The following is a 20,709-nucleotide window of genomic DNA, read 5'->3' as shown; positions in this document are numbered from 1 at the left end:
CTGACTTTGGTAAGATTAAATTATAAATCAATGTATAATTGTTCATGTGTGAGATATATTATATATTCTATATAATTCTATGTATATTATTTTCTTGTGTCCACGGTCTGTGTTTCTGTTTTTATCTCTCTATCTATCTGAATCACTACAGTGTGTCATGGCAGAGCAGTAATCCTGTCGTCTTCTGACTCTCTTCATTGATCCCTTCTTCACTTTTCCTCCAATTTTGTTTTCTGCTGCTTAACCTGTAGATCTGCTTAAGAGACCAGACAAGTGAGAAAAGCACGAGGCTCAGGATGGTCTGGCTTAACGAAGATGATCATGTTTACTACGTAATAGTCTTGGCTGTCTCCGAGCGTGTGTGTGGGAAGGTGTGTGAGTCACTCAGACATAGAGGGAGAAGTCAGTGGGAATAACAGGAACCAATCAATACGATTATAAAGGCCATTCTCTGCTGCTGAATTGATTTTGATTTGTCAGACTTCCTGCTAAACGGAAACACTGGCTGATTTTCCCAGAAAAAGCTTGGCAGCCCCGAGTCCTTTTATTACTCTCCTGCTTTTATTGAAAAAAATACAGCTTAAATAATGAAACAGAAACAAATGGGAGCTTGTCTGCATTAATCTAACATCTGAAAAACCCCTGACCAACTTCAATGTGAACATGAAAATGCCACACACACACACACACACACACACACACACACACACAACACAAAAGTTGCACAACATAATAGGTAAAACTAGTAAGTGCCCTCTTTAAAGGCTGGCCTGTCTGCTCTGAGATCCGAGTCCCCTCCCCAGTACATCCCTCCCGCCCCTTCCCAGATACTGAGCTTTTTGTTCTGCATCTAATGTTTTCATTAGGAAACTGGGCGCAACCAAGTCAAGGAGGGAAGGATTAGAGAGCAAGAGAGCGAGCACAGGGACAGGAGACCTGAGGAGGAGAGGAAATCATTTGGTTTTTCAGTCTGGTTCAGAATTAGAGGAGATTTGGGGGCTCTCTCTCTCTTTCTCTCACTCACCCGCTGTTTCTCTTCCTTCCTCTCACGCACACGCTCTTCAATCTTCGTCACCAGCTGCTCACCAGGTTTCACCTCCTCACTATGATCCGCCTCCCCACCTCCTCGATCGGACTTCTCCTCCTCCTGATTGGCTATGCTGCAGCAGGTAAGGGATGCTGGGTGGGGTCTGGAGGAGGGGGGAGACGGGGGTCACAGGTCAAGACAGGAAGGGCCAGAGGGCACACAGAGGAAGCAGCTAAACAAGTTCAGTGTTTGGTGTGTTGATTTACTAGAACAGATGATTTATTGATCAGTGTCTATTCCATACATTTTGCTTTAGGTGCATGGTATAATGCATGTAAGTGTGTGTAGATGATGGCTGGATGAACACACATGAAGCTGAACTGACATCATGGCTCCCCACACACGCACACACATGTGGGTCTGTGTGTGCAGGGTGTTGCCAGCACATCTGTTACTAATTTAACTGCAGCTCTGGCTGCACATAATCTAATATACTGTCAGCAGAGTTTCAAACAATCACTCTTCCCTTCATCTATCATGTTCATCTTCCTGCCCCTCAGTGTTTTGAGCTTTGTTTACCAGCGTTACAATAATCCACTGGAAATTCACAGAAATGTGGGCCAGCACTCCAGAGCCAGATCTGTGAGTGACGGCCTCCAGTGTGAATTACACTGACTTCATACTGCAAGAATGGCCAACTGCAGGAAGCATACGCACACCATCACACACAGTTACCAACGCACCAAGCATTTTGCCTCATTTCATTTTATTTCCATCAGTTCCATTTAAAAAAAACACCAAAAAAACATACCAGGGTGAAATAGTTCTTGTTTAAAGGTAGGATGTGGCAACTCCACCGGTCTCACTTATCTTAAAAGCCAGGAGAAATAGATATGGCAGCTATTATTTAATCACAGAAGTGAACTGAGGTTTCAGGTCTGATCTCTGAGCGACAGAAGCCCCCGAATCGCCTGGAGCGGTCAACATGTGAGCAATCAAGGCATTTGAAGTTTATTTTAAAGTGAAGCCCTGAAGCTGAAGTGTGTGTGCACTGTAAGCAATTAGAGACGTCGAAGTGTAAGGACTCATTAATTTTTTTTCACTATATATTCAAGCAGGGAGGTACACACTGCAATACAGCCACTACATCTTGGTACAAGATTTTATTCTTTATTGCTTGTAAACCACCTCACAGCTCCATATTTACATACGTGTTTCCTGTGTTTATTTTGAAGTGTTGATCCATAAAAAGATATATTTGTGGTTTTAAGAACCAAAAACCATCTCAATGTAGTTTCACATCTCCTCTCTCGGGTTTCTGTCTGGAGCTCTAGTAACAACAGGTCGGTGAGCCAATCAGAAGAGAGGTGGAGGCGAGGAGCCTCTCTTCTGATTGGCTGACTGTTTTCTGAGTGATCAAATAAAAATATAGCAGTTTTCAGGTTAACACCCACAGAAATCAAATCCTGCAAGGTCAGATGGTGGGTCCAGGTGGGCCCCGCCATGGGGCATGGCTGAGAGCAGTGACTGTATAGTTATGACATCACAAAATGACAGGAGTCCTGATAGCTGGTTTCAGTTTCTACAGGCTGTGTGCATTTCTCTGTTGACTAAGCGCTTTGATACTTTCATCGTATTAATATAAAACATAGACCTGCTCTATAATCAAACAAAACATAGACATCTACCTTTATACTATATGGGACCTTTATTGTTTTCTATTGGCATTTGTCAGGCCAGAGCTTGGTTTGTATGAACACTGTTGTTATGCACTAACTCCTCAGTTCTGCACTCGACTGAACTCCCTCTGTCCTGCAGGGAGGCCCTGTCAGTGCACATCCCCCCTCAGAAAAAAAGAAACATTACACACACTCCACACACACACATACACACACAGTGGTTCACCTTTGTCCTTGGGTGGAGTCAGTCAGATCATCATATCTACGTTTGCTTTCCCTGTGGTGTGTGATTCCTTGGAGTATGTAGGGGAGGTGGGGGGTCACTATGTGATTTCTCAACCTCCTAGAACAGCTCTGAGAGGAAAAAAAAAAAGTCTTCATATGAGCGAAAGCCAACACAAACAGGAACAAATGCCTTCTCGCTGTTTGGAAACAGACTGGTGACAATATAACATCTCAGCCACATTAATGGCATCTGCAGTCTATTACACACACTTCTTTCTTTTCATAGCAGCTCTGGCAGACTCAGTGGGTGAGGCATTCACTGTGAACATCAGCATGTAACTCTCTGTTGCACGTTTTTCCCCTCCTAAAGAGCAGGATGTGCTGTGTACACACGCTGATCACACAAACACACACTCACACGTCGATGGAAGCGCAGCTGTGGTTTTAGGGGGGATTTGAGAGCCCTGTTTTTTGGGGTTTTTTTTTTTGCTGATCTGGAAACCAGCAGCACATTCTGCTACAGCTGGAGTGGATTGTGGATTGTGGTTGTTGTGAAATGCAACAATAAAACACCACCATTTTTGACAACTTAGAAATCTGACTCTACCTCCAGATCCTGTGCAGGAAATATTCATATCTTCATGCTCAACCAAACCTACATCGCTGAGACATCTGCCCCGTCTGCTCAGTTAGAAAATCTGATGAAGTCACTGTAGCCTACCTTTCATTCATCTGTCGCTCTTTCTTGGCCTGCATCCTGCATGTACTGAACCTGGCACCCCTCCGGCCTGCGTAATGGAGCTTGTAAAATGTTTCCATGGGATATCGCTGTAAAATCAAGGCAGCGTGATGCTCGGGCGAGGCTGTACATCATGCAGAATAAGATATGGGAATCATTTCTGGCTGTCTCTGCTGGCACAGCCTTCATTGCTTAAGGAACAAAAGATTTGACGAGTCTGTGGTGGAGTAAAGGACTCGTTACGGAGCAGATTCCTCTTACAGGGGGACATTTTAAACGGCCATTAATAAAAGCAAATCTTTTTTAGTTCACGTCAGATGTGAATGTGTTGAAGTCCACAGCTGTAAACCTGAACAAAACAGCAGTCTGTGTTTATCTGACAGCAGACTGAATGCTTTTGCTCTGAAATGAATATTTCCATAAACCCATGTGAAGCTCTAGCGAGGACAAACAATACAGAGGTATGAGATGGTAGGAAAAGGTTCAGACAGAGAGCTTTCTCATTGTGCTCAAAAGAAGGGTCCAATATGACTACCTGTCAATCAAAAAAACATAACAATTTTAACCTGAAGAAAGTCAAAAGAAAGCAGTTCCAGGGTTTTGAGTTTAGGTTTTCACAGCTCACAGGAAGGCACCAGCTCATAGAACAGTGGTTATAAAAGAAAACTTCAAGATGCGACCTGAAGTGTTTTTGCAAGGATTTTTTGCTTCCTAACTATGTAGAAACGGTGAAAGCACATCCTTGTTTGGTCATTGGTAAGCAGCCACAGTATGAGAGGAATGACACTGACAAAAAGCCCTCTGCAGAGGCAAACTAACACAGCCTTAGCATCATTAATGTTCAATAACAACACACGCTCTCGGGCATTAGCTGTCTGTAAACACTCCAAATGTTTTATCTAAATAACAGCGACAGCAACGCCGCCAGCATCCAGGAAATGAAGGAGAAGTTTGCTCATTTATAAAGTACAAATGCTGTGAATGGGAGCTTGGCCTGCAGCCACGAGAAGGTGCGAGAGAATGAAGACTTCCCCTCAAATATGTCGGCTTCAAAGAGAAACAGATAATTGGAAACATCACTGTAAGGGGGGGGGGGGGGGGGGGGGGGGGGGGCAGCTCGAACAATGCAGGTGGCCCCTCCCCATCTGGCTGAAGTGAACTCACACCAAGAGAATCAGGCTCTTCTTCATGGTGCTGAATGTTGCACAGTTTATTCTCAATTTAGACTCCACATAAGAAAGGCAGATCACTGTCCTGCCATTATGAGAAAAACAATAAAACACAATTTCATTTGGAAACAAGCAAATAATCCAAACAGTAGATTTCCTTGTTAGAATTAAGACATTCATTTAACTGCACTGAAAGAGATGCTTTTTTTCTTGTATCGTAGCATCAAAGGTTTGACTTCAAGCTGGTTTTACATTTTGGGAAATTTGCTTATACTGTATGTTGTAAAAACTAAAAGTGCCTCGAACATCCAACAGGGGGCTCAAGGAACTTAAAAATATATTTGTGGTGCTTCAAAAAAACCCTTTACATATGATGAGGTTACTCAAATATCCAACTGGCTACTCAGCTAATGTAAAATTACACTGAAGGTGCTTCAAGTGACCGTTCCATAGGATGAAGTTCCTAGACGAACCCTCAAAGAACCTCATCTTCAAGTTACAGCTTCTGGAGGAACCCTTTTAAATTTGAGTGAGACTTCGAGCACCTTGGACAGTTACTAGAAAAACCCAGTTCCCAAAAAGATTCTTTTAAAAACCCTGGACTTTTAGGCTTTATTGATGGGATATATGAGAAGACCGACACCTTTGTCCACTAAATATGTTGATGAATGTTTTCTGTTTTCCAGATCAGGTTGGACTTTAGTATCTCCTACCGCCATAGGAAAGAATATTTCTGCTTCCTAATACCTGTAACTGTAAGTGTGTGCATCATACTGTATGCTGTGCGTCCACTCATATACACATCCTTTCTGTTTTCAGGTCCTGAGCCTGACCTGCGGCCTCGAGCGGTGCGTTCAAGTGCCTGTCAGGAGCACACCAACCTTCACAGCCGCCTGGATGTAGTGGAGAAGGTGCCGTTTCTAAACCGACCTCACACTCAGCCCTCAGTGCTTTGAAGTCACCAGGATTCAGAATGTTTTTTTTCCCCTCCTGGTGTAAAATTCATTATTAAATGTCAGCTGTTTCTCCATCTGAGGCTGCCAAAAAAAAATCCTCAGCATTTCCTTTCAAGCATGAGATGCCGACGAAGCTGCAGCCTGGAGTCTCACTTATTGTGTAAAAATCTCCATGATTTCTCAGCTCTTTCCAAAACACTGATGACTTACTGTAAAGTCTCCACATTCATCTAATTTGACAAACCCCAGACTCACTCTGACCTTACCTTACTCGCTGTTTTGGGCAACTGTAATATTCATATGAATAAGTCATCGTATTATTCATGAGCGATGACTCTATTATTCATAATACAACTTATTAATGTATTATTTATATGTCAGCCACAAAAATATGTCTTCTGTCTCCTGCAGAAGGTGGAGGAGACCGTGGAGAAGCTGGAGGTCGGGCTTGCTTCTCTCCTGGATGACATTGAAGCCCCAAAGTGGCGCCCCATGTTGGACAATACAGGAAAAACAGCTGTGGACATCCTGGAGGAGCCGGGGCAGAGGGGCGAGTCCTAAACTAACCAGATGTCCATGGAGGAGGGGCTGACGAAGACTCTTGAACTTGGACTTTTAAGGATTAAATCTGTTTCTATGACTTTTTTTATTTTTTATTTTCTAGATACATGTATCTGTATATCAAAAAGAAGTTTATATCTGAGATGAGGAGGCAGCTCTTTGCACAAAGACGAGCCTCTCTGCATTATTTATTCATACTTATCCTGCAACAGCCTCTTCTCTTCTCCAGCCTTAGATTCAGTCCCAGATTCTAACCCCCTGCAGTCAATAGTGGCACAGCTCATGTTTACAGTGCCATTCAAAGAGATTAATTCAAAAAGTCAATTCCCGCTCTCTCTCTCTCCGTCGCCCCCTACTGTCCCCTCACAAACTGTGCCTTTGACGCCGCGTCTCAGTGGAAATGACAAAGACACGGATGTAAAATTACTGGAAGGAGTTTTATTTCTTTATCAAAGCAGTTAAAGCAGCATGTTTTAAACACAGAGCAGTTTCAGTTGGTACAGTAACAAGGCTTTCACCGACTCCCTGTAAAAATCCTGCAGCACAAGAACATTATGCAAAATAGGTTCACAAGGAGGAAAAGAGTGGCGTAAATCACATCTTCTTCTTGTTTTGTATTTCTCAACAGGGCACTGAGTTTCAAACTGTATCCACAGAGGTAAGACATCTACAGTATGGTACGCCTCGAGAGCATCCATCAATCGGGAAACGCTTGAGCAGGAGACATGCTGCTGCTGGTCAAACACTAGCACAATGCCTTTTTTTATTTGAAACACCTAACAGCATCCAGAACATTAACACACAAAGAAACATGTCGGGAGGGTTTGCAAGCACGGTCCAATTAGGATTGATCACTGATATCAACAAATGCCAAAACTGTAGATTAGTATTGTAACTTAGAGAAAAGCTACACTTAAATTAAATCAGTTTTTATCCATTTACAAATGATTAACATATAATTACACATCCACTTTAAGCCTATGTTGATTCTGATGGAGTGTAGTCTCATTTAATGAGTCTTAGAAATAACTGAGCTTTCTTTTCCACAAATGGAGACATTCAGTGTTTTAATAATGCAGCAAATTCTGTTATGGGGTGAACTGAAAACCTGTCCCACTTCCAATTTCTTCTTCCTTTTGCTGCACAGACAAAAACGCAACACTTAACCCACAACAGAGCATCACGCACACAGCTGCTGACCTCATTCCACTCATACAGCAAGGGTACGAGCCCGTATACTTGAACAGAGCATTAAGACAACCTACAAGATGCCAGAAGATACTGCATATCATCTAAAAATATCATGCCGCCCATATAACACTGCAGATTATAGGATTTTGTACAGTTTAAAGTTCACAAAACTCACTGCTCAGAAACAGCCACACATGTCAGTTATACTTTGATTTGGACTGTGTCAGTAATCAGGTGAGTATCGAGGTATGCTATTACCAAAAGCTTGTGCATGCACAAATCAGCCGGTAAGGCTCAAGCTCAAGGCTTTGGCAAAAACAGGCTTATACTGTAAAGGTACATGCAAAAAAAGCGCAGGGCTTGATACTATTAAATTCATCATATATTTTGGCGAACTTGGAAGATGCCACTTTATATCCCTTTAAAGAAGCTTCTTAATCTAATCATAATGTATAGTGTTTAAAGAAATAGCTCTACATTTTGGGAAGTACACTTGTCTGCTTTGTTTCTGAGGGTGATAGATGAGAAGGTTGATACCACTGATGCTGTCGACTGACCTGAGGCCTCCATCAAACTACCAATGATACAGTATTATTACGTTGTTACAGTGCTACAGTGTACAATATAAATCACCATTTGCTGTATATTTGATAATGGCATGAGTCTTCATTAAAAAATGTAAAATGGTTACATCAGAGCTCGTCTAATTCTCTGGTTACACTCTACTGTGAAATGATTATTAAAGTCATTCAGTTTGTTGTCATCTTATTTAAACAACAATGTTCTGCTCAACGCCCTGAAGCTTAAGAAAATGAATGCAAATAGACAAAACACATGTAAATTCAGAAACATTTTAACCTCAAAAGTCACAAAGCATTGAACAAGTGTGTACCAGACAGGTTCTTCATGTTTTTTGTGTCCCCTGTGAACACCTCCGTTATAGTCTGTGCCACTTGCAGCGTGTTTCTGTATTTGCTTGTGCTGTGTGTATTTACAGCACACGTGTTGTTACATTGATGAAGATGTTTTATAAAATTGTTTGTGTTTTGTCTTTTTGCATGTGTTTTCTTAGGTTGCAGTGCGTTAAGCTCTCAGGGCCACCGTAGTTATCAGCTCTTTGGCCAGTACGTGAATGGGCACCCCTCTTATTTAAGATTACTCTCAATCCAGAAATGACAAAGTAATTTATGAAGGCTGCTGAGAGCATTAACAACTGTGGCTTTCAAAACAGTAGAAGGTTTCAGAGTAAATGCAGCCCAGCGAGCAAGAGCACTATGTAAATGAAGCCCACCGATGCCTTAGGCTGCCTCCGTCTTTCACGTGCCTTACGCCTCGCAGTCCCCTGAGAGTCTCCCTATAACAGCGAGCCTGGCTCTCTGCAAAGTTCAGTCTCCACCTACCACACCACTTCAGCTCCTAACTGAACACACTGTATCTCTCTTTTTTTTTTTTTTATCTATAATTTGTGGGTTTAGAGCAAATTACCCCATATAACTATGACTTGATGGACAACACTTCTCCCATCCATCCAGGACTTCTATGCAACAGAAACGTACTGCTCCTGGCTGTTGTTTGGCAAACAGAGCTTGTGAATTCCCCTGAAATTTAACATTACTGTGTATAGATTAAACACACTACACACAACATGTTAATTAGTGAGCTTTAGGTGCCCTAGTAAGTGGATTTTTCACTCCTGCCTTCAGTCTTTATGCTAAGCTAGGCTAACTGCCTCTTAGCTGCAGCTCAGTTCTCTGAGTGGTGGTGTCAATCTTCTCATTTTATTCTTGACAGTGAACAGGCGTACTTCCCAAAACTTACTCTGAGGTCTACCCCCTTACCTGAAATATATACTTTATACATCATCACAATATTATTGTATAAATGAAAGTATTTTTTCACTTGCAGAAGGAACATTGACTTTATGTTATACTGGGAAAAGAGACATACATTCACACACTCAAAGTTCCTTAGAAATGGTTATGCAAATGGTAGAAAAGCTTTGGCATATTTTGCCTACAAGTTGTGCCTGCACACTTGGAAAGAAGAGAAGAATGAAGCAGCACGCAGCTTCACACGGCTCTTCCTTTAGTTTATATGTCGAGTTCGCAGTCCCACATAAAACTGTGGCGAGTTTAATTACCCTACACTGTATGCTATTTACATGGTTTTTCATTTTATTAGGCCTTAGGGTTTTAAGGTGGACTTTTGCTACATGTTCCCAGTCGTTCAGACTGAGATTGACGGTGCCACCTTAAATGTACCACTATCACGATGACAGTTATCGACTAGTTCGTCTATACAGTTTGAAGTTCCAACAGGGCACAGCTACACGTTTAAGTACAGCCCCCAAACAAACTCTACGGGGAGATGATCTTTATACTAACCAAGCACTTAAAGAGACGATGGAGTCCAGTGAAGCAAACAGCTCTCTAATAGATTATTAAAGGATGTGATTGTTGCTGATTGGTATTTATTCTCCAGAGCAGAGTTTCTGGATGCTCTCTGAATCAGAGCACAACACAGGGCTAAAATACTACATCTTGGTAACCATTACAGACACAGTGACAAGCAAAACCTTTCATTATGATTGTTGCACTGATTTCCCATAAATCACCGTACCTTGTCATCCTAAAAAAAAGCTTGGACAAAGAAGAAACTAGCATTCTGACCTATAATGCATCCATGGCTACAATGTGATTAACAAATACTGATTATCAGGCACCACTTTAAACAGGTTTACAACATGAATCCAGCCACACCGCCTTGGCCTGACTGAAAACAGCCATGAATGCTTACTGTAAAAGTGCCTCAGAGAGGTGTTGCAACAGGAGGAAGGCGCTCCAGGAGAGAATGAAGAACTATTTTTCCGAATTAGGGCACACGTTAGATGAGACAGGCTGAGGGGAAGAGTGAACTGAAGACACAAGCAATAACATAAACTGAGTGCCTGCGTGTGCTGAATAATTCAGTTGTCCCCATCAGATTTTGAACAGGAAGGCTGAGAGGGGAGGCGCCGCCGCCAAAACCACCAACCCCACAAAAAACGGTGGACTGCCATTGCTCGGGATGTCATCATGCTCGTGGAGGTTTCCGCTCCTGAACAACACCTCCTATTAAGTGATACTTTATTTGTCATGCTATACTGTAACATTGCATAGAAGTTAGAGCTTACTCTAGGGTGGACACATACAGTAGGTGGGGACTCTCTGGAAATCTGCTTCATTCATGCCTTACCGGAAGGATGCTACAAAAAAAACAAACAAAACAAAACAAAGAGATAAGGGAAATGGTGGGAGCCATTTTAGGTCCTGCTGCGCTTCAAATCGCCCTGCTGTGTGTTTTCCTCCGCTCCTAGCTACAATACAGGAGAGAGGTGAGAACGTATCTATCGGCATGGCACAAACACTGCAGCAGCCAGAGAGACCTGCGATCGTCACTGTGAGGCGATGTGGTGCTAGCAGCTGCCAGGGGAGGAGCAGACCGAGCCGCACATGCTCAGCTTGGAAGAGGACTCGGGCTCCGGCTCAGGACCAGGGTCGGGGTCTGGCTCAGGTGCGTCATCGTCAGTGGCCACGGCTTCAGCCTCTCTGTCCCCATCTCCACTGGCATCGTCACCCCCAGCCTCTGACTGACCCTCCTCCTGACGCTTTTTCAACCTGAGATCGATGGAGAAACAGACATCAAAACAAATATAATACTACAAGATTTGCATGAATATATATATAGAGATAGATATATATAGATATATATAGATATATATCTACATACACAATCTAACTATAACATAAACCTTTAACCCCATGTGGAGGACAAAACATCCTCTTCCTATAATGTTTCCTCTTCGGAAAGCAGTAAAATCAAACATACACAGAAAGAAACAGCTAGTAGTTGAATGTAATGAGAGGCCTTGAGTTCATTATATAGTGCTCCTCTCGTGCTGTATAATTCTAGATATTATGGCCTCTATTATAAATAGAAGTCGACTGCCATTAATTAGAGCAATAGGATATAATAAGACATTTCCCACACAGAAGGATTTCAGTAATGTTGCAGTGGCAGGACCTGCTCAATAATAGATGAGGCAATAATTTAGGGCAGCACTCAACCAATATTCCTCCCTTTGCATTGCAGAGAGGACACATACTCTATGATAAAGTAGATATGGATATCATACTCTTTATTTATGATAATCTGTGTATATTTTACTAACATACAAAAGATTAGATGCATCATATTTAGCCACAGCAGGGTGGGCTCTTTAAAGCCTTTTGTCACCTGTGATTTTCCTATCCAAGTCATTTCATTGATTCATTTGGCTGTCACACAGGTTTGGAGGAATATGCAACGCTCCCCTCTGAGCTGGATGCCTCCTTGTATCAATAACCTTATTAAGATACACCGCACGCTCTGTGGTTTTGATTTATAGTGGAGATAAATGAGTATTTGCTGTGGCTCTTCACAAATTGCAGCTGATACAAGTTCATAACTTTTCTCATCTACTGATCCCTCAGCAATTTCACACAGCACCAATGCCTTAGGGTACGTTCAGTGTTAGCTCCACATTAATTCATGGTTTAATCCCAGTCATGGTTTAAGTGCAGGTGACAGTGAGGGAAATGTTTTCTTTCAGCTCTTCAGTAAAATAAAAATATCAATAGAGTTTTGTTATGAAAGGAAAATATAGTTCTCACAAATTGGGTTTAATTGTGGTAGATTTGATCATCATTTCTAGCAGTTATGATAATATTGTACTCCCCAAAATAATTTACTCAGATCTGGGTAAAGATCAGCGAACATAAGGGAATTAGCAAAGTCTGATAGGACAGGAAACATGGGCGTTCAGACAATCGCACATCAAACCCTCAGGTCAGCCAGAAGAGAAGAGAAAACAATGACAAATGATAAAATTACTACCCAAATATCCACTTCCCACTTCATCTTTGACTTACTGCACTTACTGTGTTTTTGTACTTACCACTTACTGTTGTTGGGTTCCAACACGAGCCGCATTTTATTTGTTTGAAGGGCAAATGAGGCCTGATTATTATAATATTTTGCCCTTTGCAGTTGATCTAACAGGATAATGATTTTCTGGCTTTGTTGCTTCATAACTGTTCAATGACTAAACAGGAAGCTCTGCTTTTAGCCGCTGTTATGAACGGTCTGCTGCTCTGCTGCTCTCTTACCTCTCACGGTTGAAGATCATGAACTCTTGCTGCACCACTTCAAGGCACTCCTGTAGGTAGTCATTCTCCTGTGGGCAGTCAACAGACCAAGCATCCTGCTCGTCATCTACATCATCAACATCAACCTCATTATCATCATCAAAAACTATAGATAGAACGTGAATCAGTCATCCAAATGACCACTGAGGTGAAAATGTCTTTTTCCTCAGAGCTTTTCTTTTTTTCTTGGTTGCTCTTTTTAAACAAGTCATGAATTGTTTGTGAGCCCTCCTCAAACTGGATGTTTGGCCCGAGACGAAAATAGAAGCTCATATTTCCGAAAGCACTTGAGGCCATGACAACAGCACTGAAGGCTTCATAATTTAATAATCTCGGTAATAACGCAGTATGAGCACACACAAGCAGGCACACACACGTATGTGCTACACACACACACACACACACATATACAGACACAAAGTCTCATAACCCTGCAATTGTTAGAGGTGCACACTCCTTGCACATGCTGATCAACGCTGATAAGACACACGCACGCACGCACGCACGCACGCACGCACACACACACACACACACACACACACACACACACACTGCTGACGTTAATAACACTGATGTCATGATGACTGTCTGATGGGAACAGGCTGTTTCTCATAAATACAGAGAGGATATCTTCAGTCTGTGGTAAATAGTGTCTCAATCAAACACAGCAAAGCAGCAAGAGAAAGGGACTCTAGTTAATCCTCCTGGTTTCAGCACACACAGGGCACATCAGGACAGGCCCAGGCTTCGTCATGTATGTGATGACTTGTCTTTTATTTCACAATTTCTTTGTGAATGTCATATTCTACTGCAAGATTCCCTTTTTGCCTTTGTCTATTTTTGAAAAGGAGTAAATACTATGAAGGCTGTTAAACCTTTAGACTATAAAGGTTTGAAAAAAGGTTTAAAGGTTTAGAAAATAGCTCATCACAATTTCCCAGAACCCAAGGTGGTGTCTTCCAAAAGAATTTCCTGTCAGACGAACAGTCAGAGTTATCAAATGTATGTAAAACAGACATCACCATGGCGCTAAAACCAGACATTGTTTTGTAAATAATAGGTAACTTAGAGGAGTGGTTTGAAATTTTTTTGAAATATGTTTATTCGCTTCCTTGCTGAGAGTTATATAGGAAGATTGATACTCTGACATTTTTACAGTGAATATGAAGCTGGAGCTTGCAGCTGCTTCGCTTAGCTTAGCATAAAGACTGGGGGAAACAGCTAGCTTGGCTCTGTCCAAATGGGAAGAACAAGCTCACCAATTATCACATTATACCAGTTGCTGGCTGTAGCTATGTATTTACCATACAGATGTGAGAATGGCATCAATCTTCTCATCTCACTCTCAGCAAAAACAAAAAAGCAAATAGGTGATTTTTCTAAAATGTGAACCTGTTCTTTTAATTTCAAAATCCTTTTGTTTTGGTAATAATATCACGCTGTAATAATCTTATTTCCCCCTTGGAGTTCATTTTAAAGCTGGAGAAAAATATACAGTGTGGCAGTAAAAGAGAGATTATTGTCTCTTTAGGAAGATGTATGATCTCAATCAGGCTGCTTATAAGATGCCTGAAGCTCACATGCTTGTACAGTAAATCTGTCTTTATTGTCACAAGCCGAGGTAATTCACAGTAGCTGAGAAAAAGAGGATGCTGGGATTTGGCTCACCACCAATCTAAAAATATACCGTATTGACAGGAACTGACAGACGGGAGACTGAGGTAAACCTGATTTACATTGTTATCCCAGGCTGGCCCTACCTCGTCATGTGTACAATATCTATGAGTACTACTCATCTGCAGCAGGTAATCATTTTCTCAGACACGTGTGCGTTTGCAGGTGTCTTCTTTATAATCATTTGCTTTTAGCACCTACATACAGAAAATAAGGCTAATCTGCTCTGCACAGGGACACAAAGATCAAAATAACAGGGAAAGAGCAAAATATAGCATTTTACACTGGAAAATAACCCTTTAACATGTGAGCTAAGATAAAAATAGCCCTTTCTATCATCAAAGGGAATAAAGGCCTTTTAACAGCTGCTGTGACATCTTGAATTCCACCTTCATCCTCGCAGCTCCTAAATCCTCCTCCTCAACACGACATAATGCTTTTAATGCTGAGGTTATGAAGTGTTTCAGTATTTCATCTTTAAAGATAAACTATGAAAGATGGTGCAGATTAGCAGCACCTTTTGAAATAATCCCGGAGGGGAGACACATACGTGAACACACAAGGTGCATTTCCTTTGTAGTTTTGTTTATATGATGTGATTTTTTGTGTGTTTTTAGTATGGCTTCTACCTTGTTAGCATCTTACTTTTTATTAATGGCCTACTTTTATGATTCATTTCTTTTCTCTGTTCTTGTGAATTAATCCATTAGTCAATTAGAGCTCAACCTGAACTACTGTATTTAAGTAGTTTTTTAAGCAAAAATCAGACATCCTGCAGCTCCAGCTTCTCAAATGTGAGGATTTGCTGCTTTTCTTTGTTTTATGTGATTGTAAAATGAGTATCTCTGAATGCTGGACTGTTGATCAGACAAAACAAGCAGTTTGATGACAACCTTGAGCTTCCTGGTGAAATTGTATAAATTATGATGGGTATTTTTCACTATTCTCTGACATTTATACACAAAATCAATTAATTAAATTACAAGAAAACAAAATAATAATATTAGTCGTTTTCAGCCACACTTATAAGGACATGGAAAGTCTGTCTCCATCTTGGTAAAGATTAGTGGATGGTGAAAACACCAGTGACAATCAAATTAGTTCAGGAATTTAAAATTCTATCGGCTGCTAAATCTGATTTGTTGCAGTTTAGTAATACATCAATAACTATATTACAATATTGTCAATAAACAAAACCAAACCACATGAAAAGCATTTTATTATAGGTCGGCACTGTCCTAGTATGCAAAATACTCATGAATGAGTTGGGAGGATGGACACTGTGGCTTTGATTTCTGGTTGATTTTTAAGACTGTGGACCATGTCACTTACCGACTGCGAATCCTTGCTGTTGTCTCGAGACCGGTTCTTGGCCAGCCTCTTCTTCTTCTTGTGAAGTGGACGCGACTCCAGGATCATCTCCTCCAGCTCAAAGGTGGGGTCGCAGTGGAGGCGACCTTTCTGCAGAAGGGAGATGCACAGGAGATAATAAGAAACACAAACACACACACACAAACAGGATCATAAATCTGCTGCTGTATACACAGAGCCACAGAGTGCACAAATGCAAAGTGCACACTGAACTCAATGTACTGAATAACACACATGAATACACTCACATGCACACACAAATGTACAGTAAGTGCATGTGCACACACTATAGTGAGATAACATGAAGAAGCTGCATTCAATTTCCTTTGCATTATTTAGTTGCTACACATCCTCATTACCATCCACAAACATGAAGGAGCACCTGCATGTGCGTTTAAATGTTTAATTGTACATGTGCGCGTGTGTTGATATCTGATCTCTTCACACTAACATTAGGAACAAATCCAGCCTCCATCTTCTTCTCGTATACAGCATCCCAGTTGACATCAGCGAGGTAGGGAGATGTCTGCATGTCAGACACGCTGGAGAAACGATGCTCTGGGTTCACTGTCAGTAACTAGAAGGAATGGACACACAAACACACACACACACACACACACAAACACAGACACAGACACAGACACAGACACAGACACACACACACACACACACACACACACACACACACACACACACACACACACACACACACACACACCAATGTCACCTACATCATGTCACCTTCCAAGTAGCAATATCACCTTCACAACTTCTCTCCTCACTCACAGCCAGGCTCTTATTCTCTCTGGAGGTGAAATAAACTCACAAATGTGGGTGTTGATTGTGTAATTCAAATAGTGTGCAGCTGGGCTAGTTGAAGTGAACATAAGAAGGAGCTGAAAATATTGTGTTACACTTGTACTTGAGATGTTTCCCTGAAACCATCCTGCCATAAAAATGTAAACATTTGATATTGAATATTTTCGGCTATAAGTACGCTACTGTATGAATTCAGACTTGTGGATACAAAATATAGACATATTGTTTGTTTTCATGGGGAATGGAGATATTGTTATAGTCACTTGATATTTTAAGTTTTTATTGTTTCTAAGCATGCACAAGAATATGTAGGCTACCTACAAAGCGTTTAATATTAAATAAATACAAAAACACATAATGAAATAAATGAATAAAATGTGTAAAACATATAAATAAACCAATAAAATGGGAAATTATTCACTCCAACCTCATTATTCTGATATTTCATCATTTGATATTAACTGGGGTTTTACTTGAGTTCCATATTTTCTCATTTCATAATGTCACTTTTCATGACAGTGGTGTCTCAAGCAAATCAGCAACTACTATCATTTAGCCAGCTAACTAGCTAGGTTAGATAAGTAGCTTAGCTAGTTAGGATAGTAACTCAGCAAAGACACTAGTGATAGCTGTGTTAGCTATCTCCTGTTGCCCTGAGCAACCACTAAAGACAGTCTGTCTCTCTTTCTCTGAGGAGCATTAAGCCAGCTGCTGCTGTTTACACTGTCTTTTCACTTTGACACTGAGTAACAATTAAAGCTCACAACCTTACCGTGCTAGCTAGGCTGTCAGGAAGGTAGCATTTGCAGTCTCGTTAAGATACTACTGTGCCTGCAAACTGTTTTTTTAGTTGGTTTATTCAGGAACAACAGGTGAAACAAATTTTGTTAACGAGTTCCATCAAGTGTCCCTGTAGGCCATGACAATGAGTCAGCAAGCACATTACCAGGGCCCTGAAATCAGCTCCCCTAAAGGAAATACAGTCGTTCTTAATGTTATCAGTTCCACCTGTGCTTTTCCTGCTATAGCAAGCCACAATGTCTGCAGTGAAAAATGTCATTACTCTGACACTGTTGGTGCTACAGCTGCCCGGAGCTCACTCCACTAAATTTGGTAGCAGTTACTGACCATGCTTGCATGTGATAGACTGAAAGGTGAGGAGGCAGTGACAACACCATCTACAGGAAGAGTGACACTGTGAAATAAAAACATACATTATGAAATAAAATATCACATTGAATACAGCTGAGATAACTGTTTTAATTGAATAAAAACAGACTTTTATAAACAGCTGTTTTGAAATAAAAGTTTATATAATGAAAAATTAACTTATGAATGAAATTATTAGTTCAGCATTTTGCACAATTTATTTATTATTGATCATTTATTTAATAAATAGTTATTCATCTATCTTTGAAGGCTCCATAAGAGAAAACTATATATTTATGTTGCCACTAAACATCAACTGGAGGAAATCTGGTAAACTTTCTGATATACTAACCAACAGGGGGCACTGTTAATCAAATCAGCCACTCATCAGGTTTGAATCAAAATTGTTGCACTGATCAAGACGGATGAATGCCACACATGAGTGGAGTCACTTATCCCAGGGAGGAAATAAAAACTGGAGCTGATACAGTTGTGTTTTTAATGGAACACCATCTGTTTCATTTTTCACCTCAGGGTAAACACTGGAATTGATAAGAAGATGTGGCTTTTGTTGTCATGTTAACTCTCTTCCTTGCTTCGGTCACAGGCTGATTCAGTTTTCTCCTGCAGGGCCGGTTAGGTCTGTCTCGGTGGAGTCCAGACACGGTAATCGATCAGCAGCAGAGCGGAAGAGACCTACGCTCCGTCCAGAACACTCAGTCACTCAGACACAGAGCACATGCACGCACTCATGCTCACACTTACACTCTGCCAAGAAATATCCTTTTTAACAAGCCACGTGTTCTCTTACTCACTCCAAAATCCTGTCTTTAAATGACTAAAGAAATACTGCCACAGGGGATGTGCTAATTTGTTTCCATCACAGTTTCACTTGTGCAGATGAGAACATGTTGACTCAAAGTAGAATAAGGTAGACTATTATAGAGAAAGAGTGTTGAGCAGATTTGTTTCCATTTGACGCAATGGGAATTTTCTCATCAAACTGTCAGATTTTCACTTGTAAGAAAAGCTTCAATATCAAGTCAAATTACTTGTTATGATGGATATTATCATGAGCAATATACTGGTTGACACACACACACATACACACACACTGTCTCTCTTCTCTCACCCATTTGCTCCGTTTCTGTGCTTCCATCCCTCAGATTCCCATCTGTCGTTTTTCTTCTCCTTTGCCCTGAGGGTCTCAGCTCATCCTCCCTCCCTCCAGCTCCAGTCCCCCAACAGTACCTGCATCTTCTGTTCCTGAGGCTTCAGTGGCTTTTTACCTCAATATGTACACTGATATCACCTCTACATCCCGGCCCTCCTTACCTCCTGATCCTTAATCTTTTGGTTTGTAAACTGACACCAACAAAGTACCAATCTATACAATTTACAATCACATAAGACTAAGCATACTTGCAAATAACAAGCTGGGGTTTAAGAAGGTTTGGCTTTTGGCTTAGAAATGACTTAAATAGTTATTTAATAGTCAGAGAATATATTTTTCAGTCATTTAAGTAACTAATGAAACTATCAATTCAACTATTAATTTCAGTTGATCATAAAATTTTGAGAACGGGGTGTCGAGTGGCGCAGTGGGTTGAGCAGGCGCCCCATATGTAGAGGCTACAGTCCTTGCTGCAGTCGGCCCCGGTTCGAGTCCCGCATCGGGCGGCCCTTTGCTGCATGTCATTCCCCCTCTCTCTGCCTCCCCATTTCCTGTCTCTCTCTACTGTGCTATCATAAAGGCATAAAAAGCCCCCCCCCCCCCCCCCAAAAAAAGATAATAAAACTTTGAGAACTAATGCAACCTGTCTCAAATCAAGCAGGTGCTGGAAGCAAAAAATATAATATATCAAAATTAGCTAAAGGATCTCCACCATCAAAAGTTTTTTCAGGGGTTCAGGGGTATCTCCAATTAAATTAATTTTCATTAAATCTAAGCAGTTCTCAATCTATGCAACATGTACCATTTGTACTGATAATATAAAACATCAGAATCATTAATCTCTACCACTGCCACAATTTCATGATAGTTTTATCTTTTAGTAGGCAAAGATTTATGTGTTTAAATTTTGAGGTAAATCCAGTTGTTTAACTGACAGAGCTGAAATTAAATGATGTCCCACTGTGTCCAGCTCACCTTCCTCATGAGGGAAACCAGATCCTTGGGCCAAGCTGGGCTGTACTGCACACTGACTGTGCTGAAGAGCTGAATCAGGGACTCCACCGAGTTATTGGCGTGGATATCATAGGGCCTCTGGTATGAGTACAGGTTGACAAAAAGAGGAAGGAAAAATATTAAGATGAGGAGAAAGAAATGGTGGAGGAATGGAGGCAAGTTGAGTTTTTGCAGCCTTCTAACATAAAATATCTCAGATTGCCATCATGTTTTACCCATCCACGCAGCACTTCGAAGATTGTCACCCCTAGTGACCACCAGTCTACTTCAAAGGCGTAGCCCGTTCCTCCACTTACAAAGGACTGGAAGATCTCTGGGGCTGAAAGCATAGACAGAGAATCACTTCTGGAGCAGAAAAAGCTTTTTAAACCACTGCCTGTACATGTGGTACAAAAACAAAAAAAGATGCATGTCTTCCTCTGTGAAAATGTCACCAGAAATGGTTCATTTTCTCCTCAGTCATCACTAGACGAGACGTGACATTTTTACATATTTTCCTAAGCTTTTCACAAATAAACACACAATCTGTAATTTCTATCATTAAAATCACACAAGTTAATCTTTAGTGATGATGAGTGTTCAGAAATCAGAAATGTAGTCTAGCACCATCCAGTAGCTGAAGACGGTGTATCTACTATGAGATTGTCACATGCATACAATTCATTTTAGCTGCTTTGTCACATCTGGCTCCGGCTGTTATTTACATAACAATGTCACATTCATTTTGTTCAAATCA

General features: G+C 41.0%; 2 protein-coding genes across 2 annotated transcripts in view; one reads left to right on the top strand and one right to left on the bottom strand.

Annotated features, from left to right (window-relative positions):
• The first annotated feature begins 850 nt into the window (after window positions 1–850).
• Window positions 851–8,237, top strand: LOC130181266 (placenta-specific protein 9-like). The gene is made up of 3 exons (XM_056395262.1): window positions 851–1,169; window positions 5,659–5,750; window positions 6,207–8,237. The coding sequence occupies exons 1-3, from the start codon at window positions 1,106–1,108 to the stop codon at window positions 6,354–6,356; spliced, it is 306 nt and encodes a 101-aa protein (XP_056251237.1). The 5' UTR covers window positions 851–1,105; the 3' UTR covers window positions 6,357–8,237.
• The window catches only part of LOC130181265 (serine/threonine-protein kinase 32C-like), a 76,768-nt gene continuing 62,833 nt past the window's right edge, over window positions 6,775–20,709 (bottom strand). The window contains exons 7-12 of the mRNA XM_056395261.1: window positions 20,189–20,292; window positions 19,935–20,051; window positions 16,269–16,394; window positions 15,779–15,907; window positions 12,734–12,801; window positions 6,775–11,203 (exon numbers count right to left, since the gene is read on the bottom strand). Coding sequence (XP_056251236.1) covers window positions 11,002–11,203; window positions 12,734–12,801; window positions 15,779–15,907; window positions 16,269–16,394; window positions 19,935–20,051; window positions 20,189–20,292 — 746 coding nt within the window. The 3' untranslated portion in view covers window positions 6,775–11,001. The remainder of the gene's footprint in view (window positions 11,204–12,733; window positions 12,802–15,778; window positions 15,908–16,268; window positions 16,395–19,934; window positions 20,052–20,188; window positions 20,293–20,709) is intronic.

This window comes from Seriola aureovittata, chromosome 14 (genome assembly GCF_021018895.1).
Source record: "Seriola aureovittata isolate HTS-2021-v1 ecotype China chromosome 14, ASM2101889v1, whole genome shotgun sequence".
NCBI classification, from domain to species: domain Eukaryota; kingdom Metazoa; phylum Chordata; class Actinopteri; order Carangiformes; family Carangidae; genus Seriola; species Seriola aureovittata.
The sequence above is the reverse complement of the archived record's forward strand: the minus strand, read 5'-3'. Positions and strand labels throughout refer to the sequence as shown.

What these genes read in the sequence shown, in the direction of transcription:
- LOC130181266 (XM_056395262.1), top strand. Translation starts at nt 1,106, where the DNA reads ATGATCCGCCTCCCCACCTCCTCGATCGGACTTCTCCTCCTCCTGATT. An exon ending in GATTGGCTATGCTGCAGCAG is followed by an intron (nt 1,170 to 5,658) that starts GTAAGGGATGCT and finishes TTCTGTTTTCAG; the next exon opens with GTCCTGAGCCTGACCTGCGG. An exon ending in GCCTGGATGTAGTGGAGAAG is followed by an intron (nt 5,751 to 6,206) that starts GTGCCGTTTCTA and finishes TGTCTCCTGCAG; the next exon opens with AAGGTGGAGGAGACCGTGGA.